Below are 20328 nucleotides of genomic sequence, written 5' to 3' on the forward strand. Positions count from 1 at the left end.
CAGATCGGGGCTTTGCGCTGGCCAGAGGCGGGCGGCGAGGCAGCTGATTATTTGGCCCGGGAACTTCTAATCCAGCCAGTTCCTGGTGGTTACAGCCATTATAGTGGCTGTTTTTGATAACTTGTAAGGCCTTTGCTATTTCTGATGTTGAAATTAGCTTCTTGTTATCTTCAAAGACCCTCAAAAAGACCCTGACCTTTTCAACGGTTTCCGCCGAGAGGTGGGGGACCCCGTCTTTTTTGGACTGGGACCGGCATCGAAGGAACCCTTTTAAACCTCTCAAGAAGCCCTTTGAACCTTTTATAATCTGAAACGTAGCGAGGTGAGAGAATAAAACGTTTCCTGAAAAGTCGGCATAGGGTTTCAATGTTTCTGATGGCACCAAAGGTAAGTGTAATTCACCCCTCCTGTTGCGGTGTAAATAACCTGTTCTTGTTCTGCATTACACTCAAAACTTTTTTACTATCTCCTGGAGGGTTCATTTTCATCAAACCAGCAAGATAAGAGTATATTGAAAGGGTAACTCTTTGCTACCATTATGTGCATGGTAACGGTACGTGGTTAATATGAACTTATTCGCCAACGAAGAGTATTATTACCATGCAAATATCAATATTACTCTCGCGATCCAGAACATCACGAAAACTCTTTCCTTCTGGGTATCGTGACTCGTGTACAGATAGTCGTTTCATGCGTGGATCTTGTTTACCCTCGTGAAGATGATATTTGAAATGGAATCACTCAGCCAATCAGAAACGAGATCGGCCGTTTGCGGTTTGAAGGCCGCGCGCATCTGTCAGTTTTCGGCCGTTGGTCTCCGAGAGCGGATGTGAGCAGTGTCGGTGCCGCGCGGCGTGGCCGTTGGTGATTGTGCTTGCGTGTTGTTCATCGCCTATAGAGCCTCTGTGGACATTTTATTGTAAGTACCGATGTGCTAGAGCATGGCATGCCGTTGAGTGGTGCTAATTTGACCTGGTTAACAGGACCCCGTGCACGGCCACGTGGCCTAGGTTGTGAGTACGTACATTAATTTTGTTGTGATGCTACAAGTTTATGCATTTTGTTGGTGACTTTGAAAAAGCCTTGCACTGTAGTGATCCAGTCTCATTATCTCACGCAGACGGGCTACCACCCAGGAACGCCGTCGCTCTCTTCAAATATTGTGCGCTGTGCCTTATCCAATATGAGGGCGCTGAATGTCTTGTATTCACATTCAAAGTGCATTCAAGTTGTATCGTGGTGTTTATTTACCGCTTGTGCATTGCTGAACGCTTCGTATAAATTCGTATGCATAAGTGAAGAGTCTCACAATGTTCATGGCTGGTGTGCCCCTCGTATTGTTTGTACGGAAGCCAAATATACATTGTTGCTCTTAAAGCATGTTTTTTTAGTTGGTGAGCTCCGGTTAACAGAAGCTTCGTGAAGCTTCTGAAGCAAGCGTCTGTGAGTCTGTTACCATCCTCTGGGGGGTTTACACTAAAGGAAAGAGTAAACATTACCATGTGACAAAGGGTAGGCCAGAAGAATATGCTCTCTGTAGGAGGGTAAAGCACAGAGTAGATGATGCGTTACTCCCTAGAAAAGGGTTCCGTTTAAGATTTACCCTTTCAAAGAGTGTAACCCAAAAAATGTTACACTCTAGACAAGAGTAAATCAAAAGAGTTTACCATTCAGAAGATGGTAAAAAACGTCTGTGTGTCATGTTACCCCTCCCTGGCGAGTTTACTCTTCATGAAAGAGTAAAATTTACCATCTGGAAGGTGGTAAAAAACGTCTGTGTGTCAAGCTACCATGCTATGGCGGATTTACCCTTCAGGAAATGGTAAAAAAGTTTTCAGTGTAGGAAAAAAAACGACTAGTAACTTTGACCTCCTGCCCTCGCTCCGTATGAGTGTAAAATATATCTTAAATGGACAAAGCATAAATGTCCAAAAATTTGCAACAAAGCCACGTGCGCAACCACGTGATTTGCATATTCTATATAACTTTAATAGGTATTTACTTTTTGACACTTTTAGTGAAACACCCTGTAGATAATTACTGACGAGCAAATTGCTGGATGCAACAAGGCAAAGCCGGAGTCTTACCGAAATCGTCGGCAGACTGTGACGTTTACCATCTCCTATAGCGCCCAAAATTGAGTTTTTTATTTTTTGTTCTGGTGCGAAAACCATTTTGCTTAGGAACTTGAAATTCTGCCACACAAAATGTCATAATATTGCCAGTAAATCTTGAAAATTTGAACGATGTAGGTGATGTAATTAGGAAATGGGAGATGTTCAAAACCAAGACACTTTTTTTTAGACACCCTGTATACCTACTCGCGTACATTTATAGGAGCAAAGTGTTTTATGAACTTTAACGTCAGATTTTCCATATATGGGATTTGTCAAGTCATCACTGCATCAATTGTATTTGAATATTTCAGTGATATCAGTCCTATCAACAAGATCAGACTTTCAGCAATATCGATAAAAAACGGCGTCCGAATTGGAAAGCGCACAAGCAGACTAGACTCATTATCAGTCGCCGCCACCATCTCCTACATGTGACCTATGATCCTATCGAGGCACGTGATCAGCCACAGCGACCTGCCCCTATACATGTGACCTAACCTATCGCGGAACGTGATCAGTCTCGGTGACCAGCTCCTATCTCTGACCGTACCTAAATCACCCTGTCCGTGGAAGAGCCGGTCAGTAATTGAAGGTAAATAAAGGCAATGATGGCGCCGTACCCCGGGGGAATAATTAGCTGGCCAGCAGATGGACTGACGAGCAAGATAAGCAGCAACCCGGCGTGATAATGGTGGCCTGGGATAATGGGGGACGGAACAGGGTGCGGCCAAGCAGCGTAGGCTACAAGCAGTAGTCCATGCCCTCTGGCAAAACCATGAAATATACCGGTGCACATACTTTGCTGTAAATAATGTCGTAACTAATTGGCATCTCAAATTTTATTTTCACCACATGCATAGAGAACAGAGCAAACTGCTCTGGTTTATACTACTAAATGTTGTGCATTGTGCATTGCAGGCAAAGAGTAAACTAAAACCATATCCCATGAATCAATTTATCAAATTTGTGGGAAACATTGCAATATCTGACAGTTTTTTTTTTGTTGGGGGGGGGGGGGGTATTACACATCAGGTAATGCCTCTGTCGGCGCGCAATGTATCACTTACAGGTAACAACCAGACACCGGATTTGCTACGCGTACCCTATCATCAGAAAGATTCAGCTAGAACCAGCCATTCATCGTCCTTCAAACCGTCAGCCAATATCATACGAGACAGTCAGCCCCCGTTCACGAGCTCCAGAATCCCTTTACCGTGACGTCACCACGGCAGTAGAATCTCCCTTCAACCATAGGCATTAGGCATGCATGTAAATTTCATCATCTTTCGAGCGAGCTGGAGAAAAAAACCAAGGATTATGTGTCATCAAAAGTTGTACCAATGTTACAATGAGTTCGCCTCATTACGATAAATGGGGCTGGAACTAAAAAATAGGACTATATCGAGCCAAAATAAGCAATTTAAATGACCCCTTCATTGAAACGTGAAGGATTTCCTCTGGTGACGTCACCATGGCGCCTTTATTTCCCTAGTGAACCAACCTGAGTACTGAAGGAATCTTGCGAGACATGGTATCCTTAACTCTCCAGGAAGTCTGAAGACGTGCCGGCTGTATTTTTCTATATACGATAGCTTCCCTTCCACTTGAGTTACTCCGTAAAATTGAATACGCACCATGGCATTAGTCATACTCTCAAATAATCATGCGTATTATTGTGAAGCCTTTCATCACTTACAGGGGGAGGGGGCAGAGAAGCCAGCTAAGTTACCAGACGGGATGCATAAAACACAATCAATAGATCTACAGAGTGGGAAACAAATGCATATTCGAACAGCAAATCTCTATTGATCTTCACGTTGCAACCGATTTGCAGTAGCATTTCCTCTGCTAACGTGTCTGTGATAACACTCCTAGGAAAAACATTCACATTCATAACATCGCATCACCTAAAAACAGATTGTGTAGTCTCAATCTGGGCATCGCATTCCACACAGTTCCTCTCCGGAGCCACATTCTTTCCTGTGAAAATCCTATCTCCTCTGCAGTTGAGCGTCTGGTGATCCCTCCACCCAAACAATCTCCTCTCAATCCACCTTCATAAAAAACTTCCGTCTAAGCCTCTGCCAGGTGCCAATGACCTGTCCTCCATGACCCTGACCTCATTGACCTGGCCACGCCGGTCTTTCACACGTCACCCGCTCCAATGAACTGGGACACCCGGGAACTTTGGTCAATCTTCCACCTGGCTGAAGAAGTCGGCTCGGCCTGTCCTGGTCAGGTCAGCACGTCCAAGCGCCGCCCGCTGCCCGCCGCCGAAACGCTGTTTTACTGCGTTCATTACCACCGCCAATGGTAATATGCAACGAAACTTTAATGGAAGTTGGTCGAACTTGGGCCAATTTTGCCGCGCTCTAATACTCTGCTGTAATCCTGCGACTTGACTATCGGTCGACGGCGATCGTCAATCTCGGCGAACAGAAATAATGCCGGTGTCGACAGCAGGGGGCGGCAGAGGCATCGGCCCCGGCGGGGGTCGTGACCCGTCCTGAGTTAAGATCGTGAGCCATGCCCTGAGGTGGGCCGTGAGTCAAATCGTGAGCCGGGGTGGTGTATTTCAGACCCTGAGCACAAACGCCGGAAAAATTGAAATCGTTTCCGCCAGTTCCGACCACCCTGCTTTCATCACTGTTTCAGCAAAATCCTATACAAGCCATGAGCGCCCACTGCCTTGTCATGAGTCACTCCGGTGCACACCTCTGCTCACCTCAGCCCAACTCCGGTGTTCTAATTGTGTTGTGGACCACGTGTCGCCCGGCCGACGAGTGGAACTAGCGACAGACGGCAAAAAACTAAACGAACAACGCCGGTGTAACACCGAGACGGGCAGCAAAAACGCGGTGTTTCGTAAAACATGCCGCGTCGGCTCTTAGCGCCGACACAGCGCAGCCAGACGTTGGAACCGCTCAGAACACGGGGCATCGCCTTCACAGTGATTACCGGTGAAAGCACAGGCGCGGGTCGCGGAAACCCAACTCGGAAGTCATGGGCACTACTCGCAGTGTGGTTTGGATTGTCACCGCCGCGCGCGGCCGCGCACGGACCGAAATAAACCCTTCTTGGGGGGTAAATATTTACACGCGTCTTCGCACGCGTGCGGTCGGCAGGCGGGCAAAATATTGTGGGCTTCAGCTGACGAAGCGACGACGCATGGAGAACACATTGGGGTGTCGGGAGGGGGGCTGAGACGGGCTGCGGTGCGCCGAGAGGGGCGGAGCTGGACAGGGCGCAGGACCACCGCAGGGGAACGGCGCAGGGCAGCCGCAGCCGGTCCCAGAACCCTTCCCTCAGCAGGGGACCGAGGGGAACAGCGTCCAACAGACAGCCTGACGAGCGGGGAGAGCAATGAGACTAAACACAGCTTCAGTTAAAAGGCAAACACTGAACACGCTAATAAAGACCGCTAATGAACTATAAACATCAACAGTAATGGTGTGGCGAAGAAATACGGCAGGCCCACACTGCACCGCGGTAATCCATACACACGCACCCCTCGCTTAATTCGCTCGCGTGGCAGACAAAATGGTTCTGGACATACATGCTACGAGTTTTGGGTAGAAATATTTCAATACCCTAGAAAAGTTTGCAAGTGCAAAAAAAAAAATGTATAAAAATGCGCTCGAAGGAAACGGAGGCGGAGGCGGAGGCGGATGGTAAAGGAGAAGGAGCAGGGAGCACGAAGGCGATTGTGGAGGGATGGGGAGGCGGAGGCAGGGGAATGGACATGGAGGAAGAACAGAGGCACATGAACGGAGGCAGAGGCGCCGTCCGAGGCAAAGGGATGTCGCTGGCGTTCATGCCGGCTAGTACACGGCTCTTTATAGTGGACTCGGCTAGGGCTCGGTTACACCGTTATCAGCAGATGGATAGTGGGCGGGACATAAGATGGTTATAAGCAGTTTAATTACTCTTTAGGGCATAGCAACGACCCGCATAGCCGCCGGCTATTTAAAGGTAAAGGTCAGCCATTCAAGGGGATCAGGTATAAGGGTTGGTTACCATGCTGAATTCGTATCTCTAAGCGCTGTTCACTCGACAACAGAAAAGTTACCCGCATAGATTCCCATGTATTATAAAGTCTTGAAGGATCATTATTCAAAGATGACCTTATGCAGTGAAACAAAAACACATACCTAAAGCAGGAGGAATAAAAGCGGCCTCCAAATCTAGCAATTAAAATTGACGCAGCTCTTCATGCATAATCAGCCGGGTAAATATTGATCAAATTACACCCGGCAGGCTTTTGTAACGGGGGATTATAAGGGATGTAATACAATGCAACAAGCATGCATGTCGATCCCCAGATAGACAATCCCTTTGGAACGCTAAAGATCAACCCTCAACAGTCAACACACCAGTCAATCCGTGCCCGAAATCGAGTCCAACCCCACACCCGCAGGAACATCATTATTCATTTGCATTTCAGCTTCTCACGTTCATTAACCCATCACAAGTCGATCAGAGACCGCCTCATCCCCAACGAAAACATCCCGTGTCACTCTGAAGCGGGATCATGTACTCTGGTTCGCGCACTTCCGGTTGTGGGGAGGTCTGTAGGGTGTCTCGCCAGGGGCGGCGGATCCCTCCCAGCACCCTGGATCACCCCACCCCAGCCCTGACAGCATATGATGCTGACAGCCAGGAGTGAACGGGAGGGGAGCCGGCAGGCACCCAGGGAAGGGAATCGACCCTCCTCGAAGCCTGGGGTTGGTGGAAAAGAACGAAAAGTAAACTCACCGATGGTTTGCTCATATATAAGACTGAGGATGCTGCAGCATCGGAGAAAGAATATGCATATGGAAAGAAAACTGAAATAAAAAAATATGACTAGGTACGCGATTGTTTAAAAACAAAATCATGCCCATATACAAAAAATCAACAAACCTATTTTTGTGTGTTTTAAACAGCAAACAAAAACCGATAATGTTGGAGGAATCAATTAGGCCAGTTGCGTGAAGACCACCGACGAGACGACCGCGGGACTAGAGCATTCACGACTCACGTGAACGCGTCAGTAAGGCGAGAAGCGACCACTCCCCTCTGCCGACCATATGGCGGCCGAGAGAGGGACGGGGCGCACCGGGGAGAGGAGGGGAGGGAGGGGGACAGAGAGGGGAGCGAGGTATCACCGCCGACGCCGCTCCAAAAGCCGGGCCTATCGGAAGCCCATCAAAAGCCGACGCAGACTTCTGCGGCAAACGTCCGGGCGGAGGGCTTGAGGGGCTTCTAACGCACCGGTCACCGAGGGACAGGGGCGGGAGAAGTCAACTGCGGGCCGCGGACACCCGCCGTTGACGTAGGGTTTAACCACAGAGAAACACACTGAAGGCTGCACTGTGGGGCTTTCTACGACTGAAAATGAAGGTCATCAGTTGGAAACTGTCTCCGAAAATCGGGAAAAATAGAGTGACTGATATCGATGAGAAATTTGTAAGGAATTAAACATTGAGTCAGAAAAAAAAATGTTTGAGTAAGTTTTGATACCAAAAATGATATGAACACACTTTGATCAATTCCGGTAACTACCAAGGCCGCAAGCTGTCAAGTTTTGTTCAAAGATTGATTCAAAAACAAGAAAAACCGGAAACCTGTTTCTGGAACAAATATATGACTTGCACGACACCGCGGTTTGAGGCCAACCTACCTACAGAGGTCTATGACGCACGTCGACCCGCCTAATGAATCCAATCAGCAGCTAATTAGTGGCCACGGACGTCACCGCACCACCGTTCTCACACGGCTCAGGCCACGAGCTCCGGCTAATAATCTTGGAAACAGAAACAAAATAGAACTCGGCGTATCTGTATACGGCACCCAGGGGTGTCTTTTGGCGAGATAAGTACGCAGCGGGATCGTGCGGTTATCTGAGATTGCGCCACCGTCTGTCTCAATTCCAAACGAGGCCCGATAACACAAAACGGTCGCTAATCGGCGACGCTTGCGTCCCCGCCGCCCCAAGTGGCCTAGCTCCCCTGACAGCACGTGTGCATTAACTAGACAGGAGGCGCCCTTCCTACGAGGGCACTGCATTATAAAACAGGCCCGCCTGCCAACAATATTGCTGTATGCATTATGCAGAGCGCGTCAGTGAAAGGGGAACCTTGCTCGACAAATGACGCACGGAATATCTATCTAGGAAAATATCGTGGCGCTCAAAGCGAGAGACTGATGGCCAAAAATGTCTAATGTTGAAAACTAGTGACCGCGTAGCACCTATAATAGGTGCCTTGCGCGCCTGACTAGACAAGTGATGTGTGTAATCGTCATCAGCATGTTTCTACGGATATGGGTGCAATGTTCAACGGCGCCGCATAACTTCGCACACAAAATTAACCTAAGATGGGGTGATTTTTAATTTGATGACGCCGTCTTTGAGGGAAATAGCGGATTTGCGCACTACTCTAAGCTGCCGGGGATAGGTAAACGATATAGAGACTTGGGTACTGGTACAGGGTAATGGGTAGGTAGGTAATGGGCATGCACTATACAAAAAAAGGCAAAAACGACCGAAGACAAAAGCATAGGGCGTGAGGACTAGGGAGGGGGTGGTAAGCGGGTAGAAGACAGCTGGCGACCGAAAAGCGGTCGCCATGCTTACCTGTTGACGATGGCCGGCTTTGGATGTCCGATGATCTATCGATGTGCGATTTTATCTTTTAGCACGGCTACCCCATCGAACAACTAGCATGACACCAGGCACTGTTGGTCCCAGATTAGGGGCTTTCCTCGCCAACACCAGTTCAGCAGACTGCAGCGTAGCGTTCTCCAGCCGCCGAGTCCAGGCCAGGTCGACGGTCACTGGGAACGCAGTCGGCACCCAGGTCGGCACCACACGAGGCCAGCGCGACTGGAACACAATCCTCCCTCGCAGCACTGCCAACTCCGCGTACCAACCGCACTCCCCCAGTGATCACATGTAACTGAAGCCCCCGGCCCCTCTGGCCGCCCCTACCCCTCCCCTCCCCTCCCGCCCCCTCGCGCTCGAGGGCCAGATGTTCCCCGACGCGGGAGAGTTGAGAAGCCGTCGCCGCTGGGTCAGAGGTGACGCCTGGCGTCTCAATCCGTGCTGGGAAAACGGGACGACAACCACCCGTCCAGTCACTGATTGGCTGGGCGGTGAGACTGTGTGTTCACGTGGTGACAAAACAATCTGGACAAGCGCGAGAATAATGTGCTTGGAACGGAAGGCGCTTCTGTCGGGGAGAGTTGCCGTTACCATAAACGTTCATCCCACGATATCGCTGATCGACAAATGGTCAGTGGAAGAGAGACAGATTTGGGGGGTGCAATCACTGACGGATCCAGGGGGCATTTAGGGCAAATGCCCCCCGCAGCGCCCAAAAACGGCAAGAAAATGCGGCTTAACTGCTCGGCGTTTGTTCACTGAACTTTCATCGATGACGTCACTATGTTCGCAAACAATTTTTAAGGTTAGATAATTAGATTATTGGGTGATTGGAAAGCATAAAAGTAAGAAACAATAGTTACATAAACCTCCCCATTGGCCATGTATCGTTTGTTCGTTGTACCGGCACGAGCGATCGTCTCAGGACGAAAACTATCTCCCCGGTTCACCATTACGTTCACGGAACTACCCGGCGGATGATGCGCTGACGTGTTATTGCGAAAATTGGCCCGGAAGAGACTGCTGGCCGCCAATAAAGCTCAGCTAACAGTGCCACAGGGAGCCGTGTAGTAGATCCGGTAACAAGTCGAGCGGGCGGCTGCCGGCCACCGCGCCGCGGCAAGGCTCGCCCACCAGGCCATGGTTCCGAAAGTGGTCGGTGTAGTCAGTAGTCACTGGTCACTGCTCACTGGTCAGTAGTCAGTGGTCGGCGGTCGCTGACTATTGACCATGTTCATTGTTCACTTCCCTTGCGGTGAAATGGTTTACTGGCGTTTTTAAGTGGCCTTTTTATGGTATATCCCTGATATGCTCTTATGGCTGCAGGGCTCATGCTATATAGCAGCAGCCCATGGGATAATGCACGGCTCAAGAGCAACAAGTGTCACTCTTTCATTATTCAACGATAAGGAACGAAGTCGCTGTCACGTCACATGGCGAGAGTTCGGAGGATTTCACCAAATGAGTTATTGGGGAAGTGTTGCTCAGTGTTCCGAAATATCGCGCTATTTAGAAGACAAATTATAAATAAATAATCAAGCATGGTTAGTTACATAAAGCTACTTTTATATTGGCATTATTCTGTCATGGACCAAGAGCTCAATAATGTCATGTTTGTTAATGTGGTGTCGCGAGCTGCTCCCCCCCCTGCCGGGGGCCTGGCGACGCCACTGGCGGCGCCACTGTCCCAGCGCGCAGTCGCGGCAGGCCGGCGCGCGGCCCCGGCAGGACGGTGCGCAGCCGCGGCAGGACGGTGCGCAGCCGCGGCAGGACAGCGGGCAGCCACGGCAGGACAGCGGGCAGCCGCGGCAGGCCGGCGCGCGGCCATGGCGGGCCGGCGCGCCGCGCTGCTATCGGTGCGGAGAGCGTGGGCATCTGCAGCGTGACTGCGGCAAACAGCGAACTGGCGTGAAGCTGGTTCAGGACGGCGACCAGGCTGACTGGCAAGTCAGCGCCGTGCAGCCAGCCGCAGCTGAGTGGGCGACGGTCAGGGTGAACGGCCAGGAGTTCACCATGCTGATCGACACTGGCTCACCGGTGACTATAATCAGCGCGGAGACTCACATCCCCGGTCTGACGCTGCGGCCGAGTGAGCTGCACCTCACGTCATTCACCGGCCAGCAAATCCGTCTGCGAGGCGAGGCCGACGTCAACGTGGAGACGGACGGCCGAGCGACACGGCTGCGACTCGTCGTGTCCGACATGGGCTCTCACCGACCTCTCATGGGACGAGAGTGGATCAAGGCGCTGAGGACGGCGTCGGGTCTGGAGACGCTGAACGTGTGCCCGGTGGCGACTCAGCCGACGCTGAAGGAGGTGATGGACAAACACCGTGAGGTGTTCAAAGAAGAACTGGGCAGAATCCCGGTGAAGGTGGCGCTCAGACTGAAGGAAGGCGCCAAACCGGTCTATCGACGCGCCAGACCGGTGCCGTTTGCGCTACAGCAAGATATCGAGCGGGAGCTCGACAAGTGGCTGGATCAAGGGATCGCCGAGAAGGTGCCTCCTGGACACTTCTCCGGATGGGGTACGCCGCTCGTACCCATCCCCAAGAAGGACGGCGTGCGGCTGTGCGCGGACTATCGGATCACGGTGAACCCGCAGCTGCAGCCTCTGAAGTATCCGATGCGCACGCCGGAGGAGCTATTCGCCAGCATACGAGGGAAAAAGTTCTGCAAGCTGGACTGCAGGAACGCCTATCTCCAGTGTGAGCTGGACGAAGAGAGCCGAGAGATGACCACCGTGACCACACACCGTGGTGCGATGCGGATGAACCGTCTCCCGTACGGGATCAGCACCTGTGGAGCGCAGTTCCAGGCGATCATGGACCAGGTGCTGGATGGTCTTCCAGGAGTCGTCTGTTACCTGGACGACGTGCTGATCGGCGCCGACAGTGACCGTGAGCTGATGGACAGGCTGGACCGGGTGCTGGAGCGGCTGAAGGACAACGGCGTCCGCCTCAAGAAAGAGAAGTGCCAGTTCGGAGTCCGAGAAGTGGTGTATCTCGGTTGGCGACTGTCTGAGGCGGGTCTGCGCCCGGTGCAAGAGAAGACGGCGGCCGTCACAGCAGCACCTGACCCTCGGAACGTGCAGGAGCTGCGATCTCTGATCGGGTCAGTCAGCTATTATCAGCGGCTGCTGCCCAACCTGTCTACCGTGCTAGCGCCGCTCTACGCGCTACTGAAGACGGGCGTCAAATGGGCATGGACGGCGGAGTGCGCCGCGGCAGTGCGCCGTGTGAAGGACATGCTGTCCACGGCGCCGGTCCTGATGCGGTACGACCCCGTGCTGCCGCTGCGGCTCGTCACGGACGCCAGTGCGACAGGAGTCGGAGCGGCTCTGATGCAAGTGACGCCCGAGGGGCTCGAGAGGCCGGTACAGTACGCCTCCCGAACGCTCACTCCGACGGAGAGGAAGTACGCCCAAGTGGAGAGGGAAGCCGCAGCCGTCTCGTTCGGAGTGCGGCGGTTCCACCAGTTCCTGTTTGGTCGGCCGTTCACCCTGGTGGTCGACAACAGGACGCTCTCCAGGATCCTAAACCCGGACCGTGAGCTGCCATCTCTGGCGGCGGCTCGCATGCAAAGGTATGCGCTGCAGCTCGCGGCGTATCAGTACAAGATCGAGCTGCGCCGGACGGAGGACATGAGGCTGGCGGACACGATGTCCCGTCTGTCGGTGCCGGACGAGGCGGAGAACCGGCTGTCGGCAGAAGAGGAGGCGGCGTACGGCGGAGGCGCCGTAATGTTCATCGCCGAGCAGGGGCCGTGTCTGACCGCGCAGCAGATAGCAGTGGCCACGCGCCGAGACCCGGCGCTCGCCCGCGCTCTGGCGGCGGTGCGATCGGGCTGGCCGGCGGTGGTGGACCCGGACCTGGCTCCCTTCAAGAATCGCCGAGAGGAGCTGACGACTGAGGCCGACTGTCTGCTCTGGGGCGGCCGAGTCGTCATCCCGAGCAGCCTGCGCGACACCGTCAAGCGGGAGCTGCATGAGGGTCACTTCGGCTGCACTCGCATGAAGCAGCTGGCGAGGCGCTTTGTGTGGTGGCCGGGACTCGATGCTGAGCTGGAGGCGCTGGCTCGCGGGTGTCAGGCGTGCGTCTCAAAGCGAGCTGAGCCGCCGCAGGCGACACGGCACCCGTGGGAGCCGACGGACGGCCCGTGGCAGCGGGTGCATGCCGATTTTGCCGGACCTCTGAAGGGCACCTGGTTCCTGGTGATGGTGGATAGTTTCTCCAAGTGGGCTGAAATGATCCCAATGAAGACGACCACGTCCGAGCGGACCGTAGCGGTGATGAGGACGGTTTTTGCTCGTCTCGGACTACCACTGGTGCTGGTAACGGACAATGGCCCACAGTTCACGAGCCAGGAATTCGCCCAGTTCGCCAGCTCTAACGGGATCCGACATGTCAGAGTGGCGCCCCATCACCCATCGTCTAATGGGATGGCGGAGCGAGCGGTCGGCTCGCTAAAAAACTCACTGAAGGCGACTCTGGCAGCAGACGACAGCGGAGGCATGGAACTGGCGCTCGCCCGAGTTCTGATGGCGTACAGAGTGACGCCCCACGCCGCGACCGCACGGACTCCCGCTGAGATGCTGTTCGGGCGGAACCTCCGCACTCGTATGAACCTCATGGTTCCGAGCGCCGAGACAGCTCTTCAGGCGGCTCGGGACCGGCAGCGTGAGACGGCCGGCGGACGGAGCAGGGAATTCGCCGTGGGAGCTACAGTGTGGGCCCGCTCGTATGACGGTCGTCAGAAGTGGGTCCGCGGCACGGTGGTCGCCCGCCCCGGTCCCGTGTCGTATGAAGTGGACGTGGGACACGTGATCTGGTCGCGCCACGTTGACCAGCTGTTGGCGGCGGCGGCGGACCCAGGGAACAGCGCCGGCGGTGACGTCAGAGCGGCCACCGGCGGTAGTGTCCGAGCGGCGACCAGTGGTGACGTCAGAGCGACGACCGGCGGTGACGTCAGAGCGACGACCGGCGGTGACGTCAGAGCGACGACCGGCGGTGACGTCAGAGCGACGACCGGCGGTGACGTCAGAGCGACGACCGGCGGTGACCGGGCTGGTGGCGCCGGCGGCAGCGCCGGGCGCCCTGTCGGAGACGATCGCGCCAATGGCCTCGGTGACGGCAGCCGCGCCGGCGTCGCCGGTCAGGCCTGTGACCGGGGAGCAGTCGGCCTCGGCCGTGCCGGTGATCTCGGCGGCGGCGGGGATGCCGGTGACCCCGGTGGCTACGGCCGTGCTGGTGACCCCGGCGGCGGCGGTAGTGCCGGTGACCTCAGCGGCGGCGGTGATGCCGTCAGCAGCGGCGGTAGTGCCGGTGACCTCGGCGGCGGCGGTGATACCGGTGACCTCAGCGGCTACAGTCACACCGGCGGTGGCGGTGACGGCGGCGGCAGGGGCGGCGGGGACACTGAGGGCCCCTCGCAACGCCGTTCCGCTCGGCGCCGGAGGTGCCCGAGGCGACTGATCGCCGAGGTTTAAAATGTGTTTGACGCCGGAGGTGCCCGAGGCGACTGATCGCCGAGGTTTAAAATGTGTTTGTTTCCACGTTCCGACGCGTAATGTGTTTGTTTCCACGTTCCGACGCGTAATGTGTTTGTTTCCACGTTCCGACGCGTAATGTGTTTGTTTCCACGTTCCGACGCGTAATGTGTTTGTTTCCACGTTCCGACGCGTAATGTGTTTGTTTCCACGTTCCGGTTTAAAATGTGTTCCGTTTTAAGGGCGGCAGGTTAAAGTGAATGTGTTCCGTTTTAAGGGCGGCAGGGTGTGGTGTCGCGAGCTGCTCCCCCCCTGCCCCGGGGCCTGGCGACGCCAGTTGCTCCCCCCTGCCCGGGGGCCTGGCGACGCCATTGGCGGCGCCGGCGCGCAGACGCGGGGTTCGTGAGCAGTCGGCCGCCGGCCCGCGCGGAGCGCGGTTGTGGTAGTAGCGATCGGTGTTTGGCGCTCTAGGGAGTTTAACGCAATGCGGCTTTGGTTGTGAATAAAGAGCTCACGTTATAACAGTTAACATACATCCAGAAAATACATTAAACAATTTCAACGATCACCAAAACGACTTTTCCTACACATTTGGGTGTCTTTCATAAGGTATTGCGCTGCATTTGTGACGCTTTAATTCCGTACAAAGTTCCTGGCTCTCAAATCTTGCATGACTATTGCAGCGCCCGTAACTCAGCTACAGTCCAGTCACCTTCCATTAATAACGTCGACACTTGCATGTTTCAAAATCCTCCGGGCCTGATGTTGCTCTTGGCCAAGTATCTGATTCTGACACGAACACACCAGTATTCTGTGTCGTTCTGTGCCAGTAAAATGTGGCGCCGACACGGTACACGGCTGGATCGGTTACGGGTCGGCTCAGCATTCCTGCGACCCACTCCTGGCCGACAGCTCACTGGAATGACCGGAATGGGGGAGGGGTATAGGGGTAGGCGCAGTCGGGCTCCAACTGACCTGTGAGCTTCAGCAGTGAAGCAGCAACGTCGGGCACTCAACCAACCTTTCCTTCATTTCGGTTAAAGTAAGGCGACACTGCTCCTTAGAGTGGGGTAAAAATCACAATATTATAAATAAAGTGTGCCGGAAGAGCGCCAGCTGTAAAGCTCAAGAGCTCGCACGGCATGAAATTCATTTTTGGTCAGAGTCAGAGTGCATTTGTGTCTCCTTGTCTCTGGCATTCGCCCACTGTCTGCTGTGGCAGCCATTTGGCTCAGCTGGAGCTCGTCTCACTGTGAGACGCTCACTCCCGGTGTGTTCACTCACCCAGTTAGCTCATTATGTGACGTCACATGACTCACCGCATGCAGGAGCGCTACCCAGTGGCGCGGGAACCGGGGGGGCTAGGGGGGACTGAGCCCCTCCAACTTTTCGGCTGGGGGGGCTCGTAATGTATTTGAGCCCCCCCAGCTGGAAGAATCGAAATCGGAAATCTACCAACACAATTTCATAGATTCATACATAGGCGCGGGAACCGGGGGAGAGGGCAGTGAGGGAAGCTTGCCCTCACAACTCTGGGGCCGTGGGGGCGGTGCCTCACAACTTTTCATGAGGCCAGGAACCGTTGGGGCAGCTTGTCCTCCCCAAATTAGGGGTTGTGAGTCACAAAGGAAGAAAGCATGTGAGTGAAAAATCTACCTATTTTACTGACTCGGCAACTCATTTGACAGCTTAAAACCTTTATTCCAGGTTGCCAAAACGGTAGTTTCTTCACTCAGCTGAGACGGAATACCTCACTTTTTTTGCAAATATTTTCTTCTTTTTTTTTCGTTGAAAAGGCCAAGGTCTGAAAAATAAGTGGCCTAAAACCGATGAGAAAACTAGATTTGGGAGTACCCTAGCTTGATCTCTATGATGGTTCAGCCCCCCCAGTCTGGAAGAAGTTCCCGCGCCACTGGCGCTACCATAGCTCACTCTCGCTCGAGCTGAGCCACAGGACAGCCGGACTCTCCAAATGTTCGTTATCTATAGCGAGTCTGTACTGTGTGTGTAGGAGACTGTCCCGCGACCAGCCCCTCGCAGAGAGAGAGAGAGAGAGAGAGAGAGAGAGAGAGAGAGAGAGAGAGAGAGAGAGAGAGGGGGGGGGGGGAGGGAGGGAGGGGAGGGAAGAGAGAGCACAGAGAGACACAGAGAGCTAGAGATAGAGAGTATGAGAGAGAGAAAAAAGCGAGAGATCAGAGAGAGAGAAAGAGTAATAGAGAAAGATAGAGATAGAGAGAGAGAGAGAGAGAGAGGGAGAGAGAGAGAGAGAAAGAGAGAGAGAGAGAGAGAGAGAGAGAGAGAGAGAGAGAGAGAGAGAGAGAGAGAGAGAGAGAAAGAGAGATCAAAGAGCAATAGAGATGTTTGTTACAGAGCGAGCGAAGCGAGCGTAGTCTTTCCTTAGTTAACGGAAATTTCTGAGTATGAGCGGCCGGCCGGCCGGCCGTGGTCACGCTTTTGCGAGGCTTATATCTCAGCAACCACTTGACCGATTTACACGCGGTAATTTTTGTAGGGTAGCTTCATTCCTTCTACCAAGTATTGGACTATTCCCGATGCATGTGGGTGACCCCTTATGCACGTGCCACGTGCAAAACGAAGAGGTGTCAGTTTTGTAATTGTTGCAATATCTCGGTAACTACTTGGCCGATTGCGCTGAAAGTTGGCATGTAGGTATAGGCACCCACTAGGCACTGCATATACATGTGCCAGAGTTGGGGTGCTGCTGCACGTGCGCACGTGCAGGGGTCGTTTCCAGATCTCGGGAACGGCTGGACCGATGGCGCTCAAATTTGGTACACGGTTAGGGACCGGTTAGTAGGGTGCCGTGCACAAGTCAGTTGGGACCCATTTTGCACGTGCGCACGTGCAGGGTGCCGCTTCCAGATCTCGAGAACGGCTGGGCCGATTGTGCCCAAATTTGGCACATCGCTAGAGACCAGTTAGTAGGGTGCCGTGCACAAGTCAGTTGGAGGTACCCCCTCGCAATTTCGCACGTGCAAGGCCCACCCTCTCGCTCGCTCCGTTAGTCGCCCCAAAAGGCGTTATACTGGTTTACGGAGCGAGCGAAGCGAGCGTAGTCTTTCCTTAGATTAACGGAAATTTCTGAGTATGAGCGGCCAGCCGGCCGTGCGGACGCTTTTGCGAGGCTTATATCTCAGCAACCACTTGACCGATTTACACGGGGTAATTTTTGTAGGGTAGCTTCATTCCTTCTAAAAAGTATTGGACTATTCCCGATGCATGTGGGTGACCCCTTATGCACGTGCCACGCGCAAAACGAAGAGGTGTCAGTTTTGTAATTGTTGCAATATCTCGGTAACTACTTGGCCGATTGCGCTGCAATTTGGCATGTAGGTAGGCACCCACTAGGTACTGCATATCCATGTGCCAGAGTTGGGGTGCTGCTGCACGTGCGCACGTGCAGGGGTCGTTTCCAGATCTCGAGGACGGCTGGACCGATGGCGCTCAAATTTAGTACACGGTTAGGGACCAGTTAGTAGGGTGCCACTGCCGTGCACAAGTCAGTTGGGACCCATTCTGCACGTGCGCACGTGCAGGGTGCCGCTTCCAGATCTCGAGAACGGCTGGGCCGATTGTGCTCAAATTTGGCACATCGCTAGAGACCGGTTAGTAGGGTGCCGTGCACAAGTCAGTTGGAGGTACCCCCTCGAAATTTCGCACGTGCAAGGCTCACCCTCTCGCTCGCTCCGTTAGTCGCCCCAAAAGGCGCTATCAAGGCCCTATATACTGGCGCTATACTGGTAGGTACATATGTGCATGGATGTGCTAGCTTTAAACCGCCGTAAAAACATTTATCTTATCGGTGAACGGCACTGTTATACCTAAATAAACGTGGTGCTCATTTTTCAATATATGTATATGACGTGGTGTGCTTTGGAATATCTACCGCTACCAAATGACTGATGAATTGCAAAGCAAAATTGTGCTGAAAGTAAAACCAACACCAGTATCCTAGCGGAAATTCCAGCTCCAATAATGGCCATCAAGCGGCGTTGTTTAAAACCGCTCATATTTCTGGCACTCACGAAAAGTTCCGATTCCGTCTCCACTGCCCATTCTCAGTAAAGCGAGCCGCATAATTCCACTGCACGCACTGCAGCACCAAGCCTCACCAGTTCATCGCCATTGCTCCTAAGTCAATGAAGCACACGTGTAACAAATGTCGCCGATCCATCGCGCCAGCCGGCCGGGCGCTTGTCCCACCGAGCAGCGGCTGCATATAGTGTAGCCCCGCTGCCGGCGTCGGTTATTACATAGTCGCCTCATGAGCGGCAATTTGTCCGCCGAGGAAGAGCTGTTATCGAACACGACGCCTGGGTGGGGGCTCGGGCTGCGAGACTGGGAGGTTACTGGCCGGGACAGGGTGTATGTAGGTGGGTGTGGGGAGGGATGTAAGGGTTAGTGGTGTGTGTTGGATCGCTATTCATGTGTCATTCATAACGGGTAGTTAGGAACAGCGCATTATACGCGTGCGGCGTTGGTGCCTGCTATTGGTGCGTAATAGCGATAGGATGTGCGGGCTCGTGGGTCTGTGTATTGTTTGTAGGTGTTTGCAAGCGTAGGCATATGTGCAATGTGCATGCTGGCTAGCAAGGAATTGCAGCATATATTATACCATCTCATGACTCATGATAACCTTTATTCTGCATTTAACTGTTTTTGTAATAATCCTTATTTTGCGAAATAAAGAACGCGAGCCGAAAACGCAAAAGTCAATGGAAAGTATGAACTATCTGTTTATGTGATAGATGGAGTAAAAATAATTCATGTCAACAAAGCCATGCAGTTCACGAAGTGTCACACAGAATCACCTATACTTGACCTCGCTACGTCATCTTTGTTTGATCACCGTACGTCATTGTGTGCTTTCACCCTATGCATTGTGCTCCGTTTGCTTGGAACCTTTTCAAAAGATATGTTTAACCATTGCGGGGGTGGCTTTATTCCTGTTGGCACGACGTTTCGTGAGTTGAAACTAGAATGGCTTGAGAATGGCACAAAAATAGCATTGGAGACTAGAATTTGGAATTGAATAATGCTTACTGCTATTGATAGGATCAAGGGGTATGGGTATGTGTTTGTCTCATGTGATTTTTTAACCCGCGCGGGGCTGGGGTCTCCAGCCGAACGCGCGGGGCTGATGGGGTAAATTTTACCCCCCCCCCCCCTGTTATCTCCCGAACTAATGGTCCGATTTGGAAAATTCAAACGCCAATCGAAAGATCTCATCGCGAACAACTAAAAACATGTACTTTATAACTTTAAAAACATGTACTTATTAAAGTTTGAGGTCAAGGTCAAGGTCAGGTCAAGGGTACAAATTGCAAGTTTCTACAGTATCGGCCTTGCACCGTAGTTGCCGAAGAATGGAGTCATGGACTGAGACTGATTGCCCAAAACGTGTTCTTAGGCTACCAAGACAATATTCGTTGCATACAATATCATTCAGAGGTCAAGGTCAAGGTCAGGTCAGGTCAGATCAGGTCACCAAAAACAAAATATAGAAAAGGGCATGTGCGACACATGTTTTATGGGTCATTTTACTCATAGAATTCAATAGGCACACTCAATAAGTGATATGGACCACCTCTGGATGAATTTCAGGTCGAGGTCAGGTCAAGGTCAGGTCAAGTGAGGTCAAATTTTGAAGTTGGTTGTTAAGGCTTAAAAAGGTGTCTATCTGATGCAGTTTTTCACGGCAAATCGAATGGTGCTATTTCTGTTTCCGTACGAGGTCTAGAACTTCCAAAAAATCATTTTTCAAAATTTTTGTGTGTCGCGACGTCATAAATTTTTTAATAACTCCCACATTTTTTAACCGATTCTTCTAAAAATTGGCATGTAGGTGCACATAGACCACTTCTCTTATATATATATATATATATATATATATATATATATATATATATATATATATATATATATATATATATATATATATATATTCTGTTTTTTTTCGATACACTCAAAATTTTGGATTTTATAATTATTTTTCAAAAAGGTTAGTTTTTTTAATATTTGGGTCAAAATCCAATATTTTCACAAAACCGAGATAGCTAT

The 20328-nt window shown here is 52.3% G+C and overlaps 2 protein-coding genes across 4 annotated transcripts in view; one reads left to right on the plus strand and one right to left on the minus strand.

The window, feature by feature from the left end:
- LOC122387098 (irregular chiasm C-roughest protein-like) overlaps window positions 1-9214 on the minus strand; it is a 92749-nt gene extending 83535 nt beyond the window's left edge. The window contains exon 1 of one of the 3 annotated variants that reach the window (XM_043376945.1): window positions 8734-9214. The gene's annotated coding sequence lies outside the window, so the exon portion shown is untranslated. The remainder of the gene's footprint in view (window positions 1-8733) is intronic. The other 2 variants (XM_043376941.1, XM_043376938.1) reach the window with 2 other exon arrangements.
- A 1559-nt stretch (window positions 9215-10773) lies between these two features.
- LOC122387083 (uncharacterized protein K02A2.6-like) lies at window positions 10774-15503 on the plus strand. Its single transcript, XM_043376917.1, has 2 exons — window positions 10774-12995; window positions 15470-15503. The coding sequence occupies exons 1-2, from the start codon at window positions 10774-10776 to the stop codon at window positions 15501-15503; spliced, it is 2256 nt and encodes a 751-aa protein (XP_043232852.1).
- The last annotated feature ends 4825 nt before the right edge of the window (window positions 15504-20328 follow it).

This window comes from Amphibalanus amphitrite, unplaced genomic scaffold (genome assembly GCF_019059575.1).
Source record: "Amphibalanus amphitrite isolate SeventyFive unplaced genomic scaffold, NRLGWU_Aamphi_draft 000273F_arrow, whole genome shotgun sequence".
Lineage (NCBI taxonomy): Eukaryota > Metazoa > Arthropoda > Thecostraca > Balanomorpha > Balanidae > Amphibalanus > Amphibalanus amphitrite.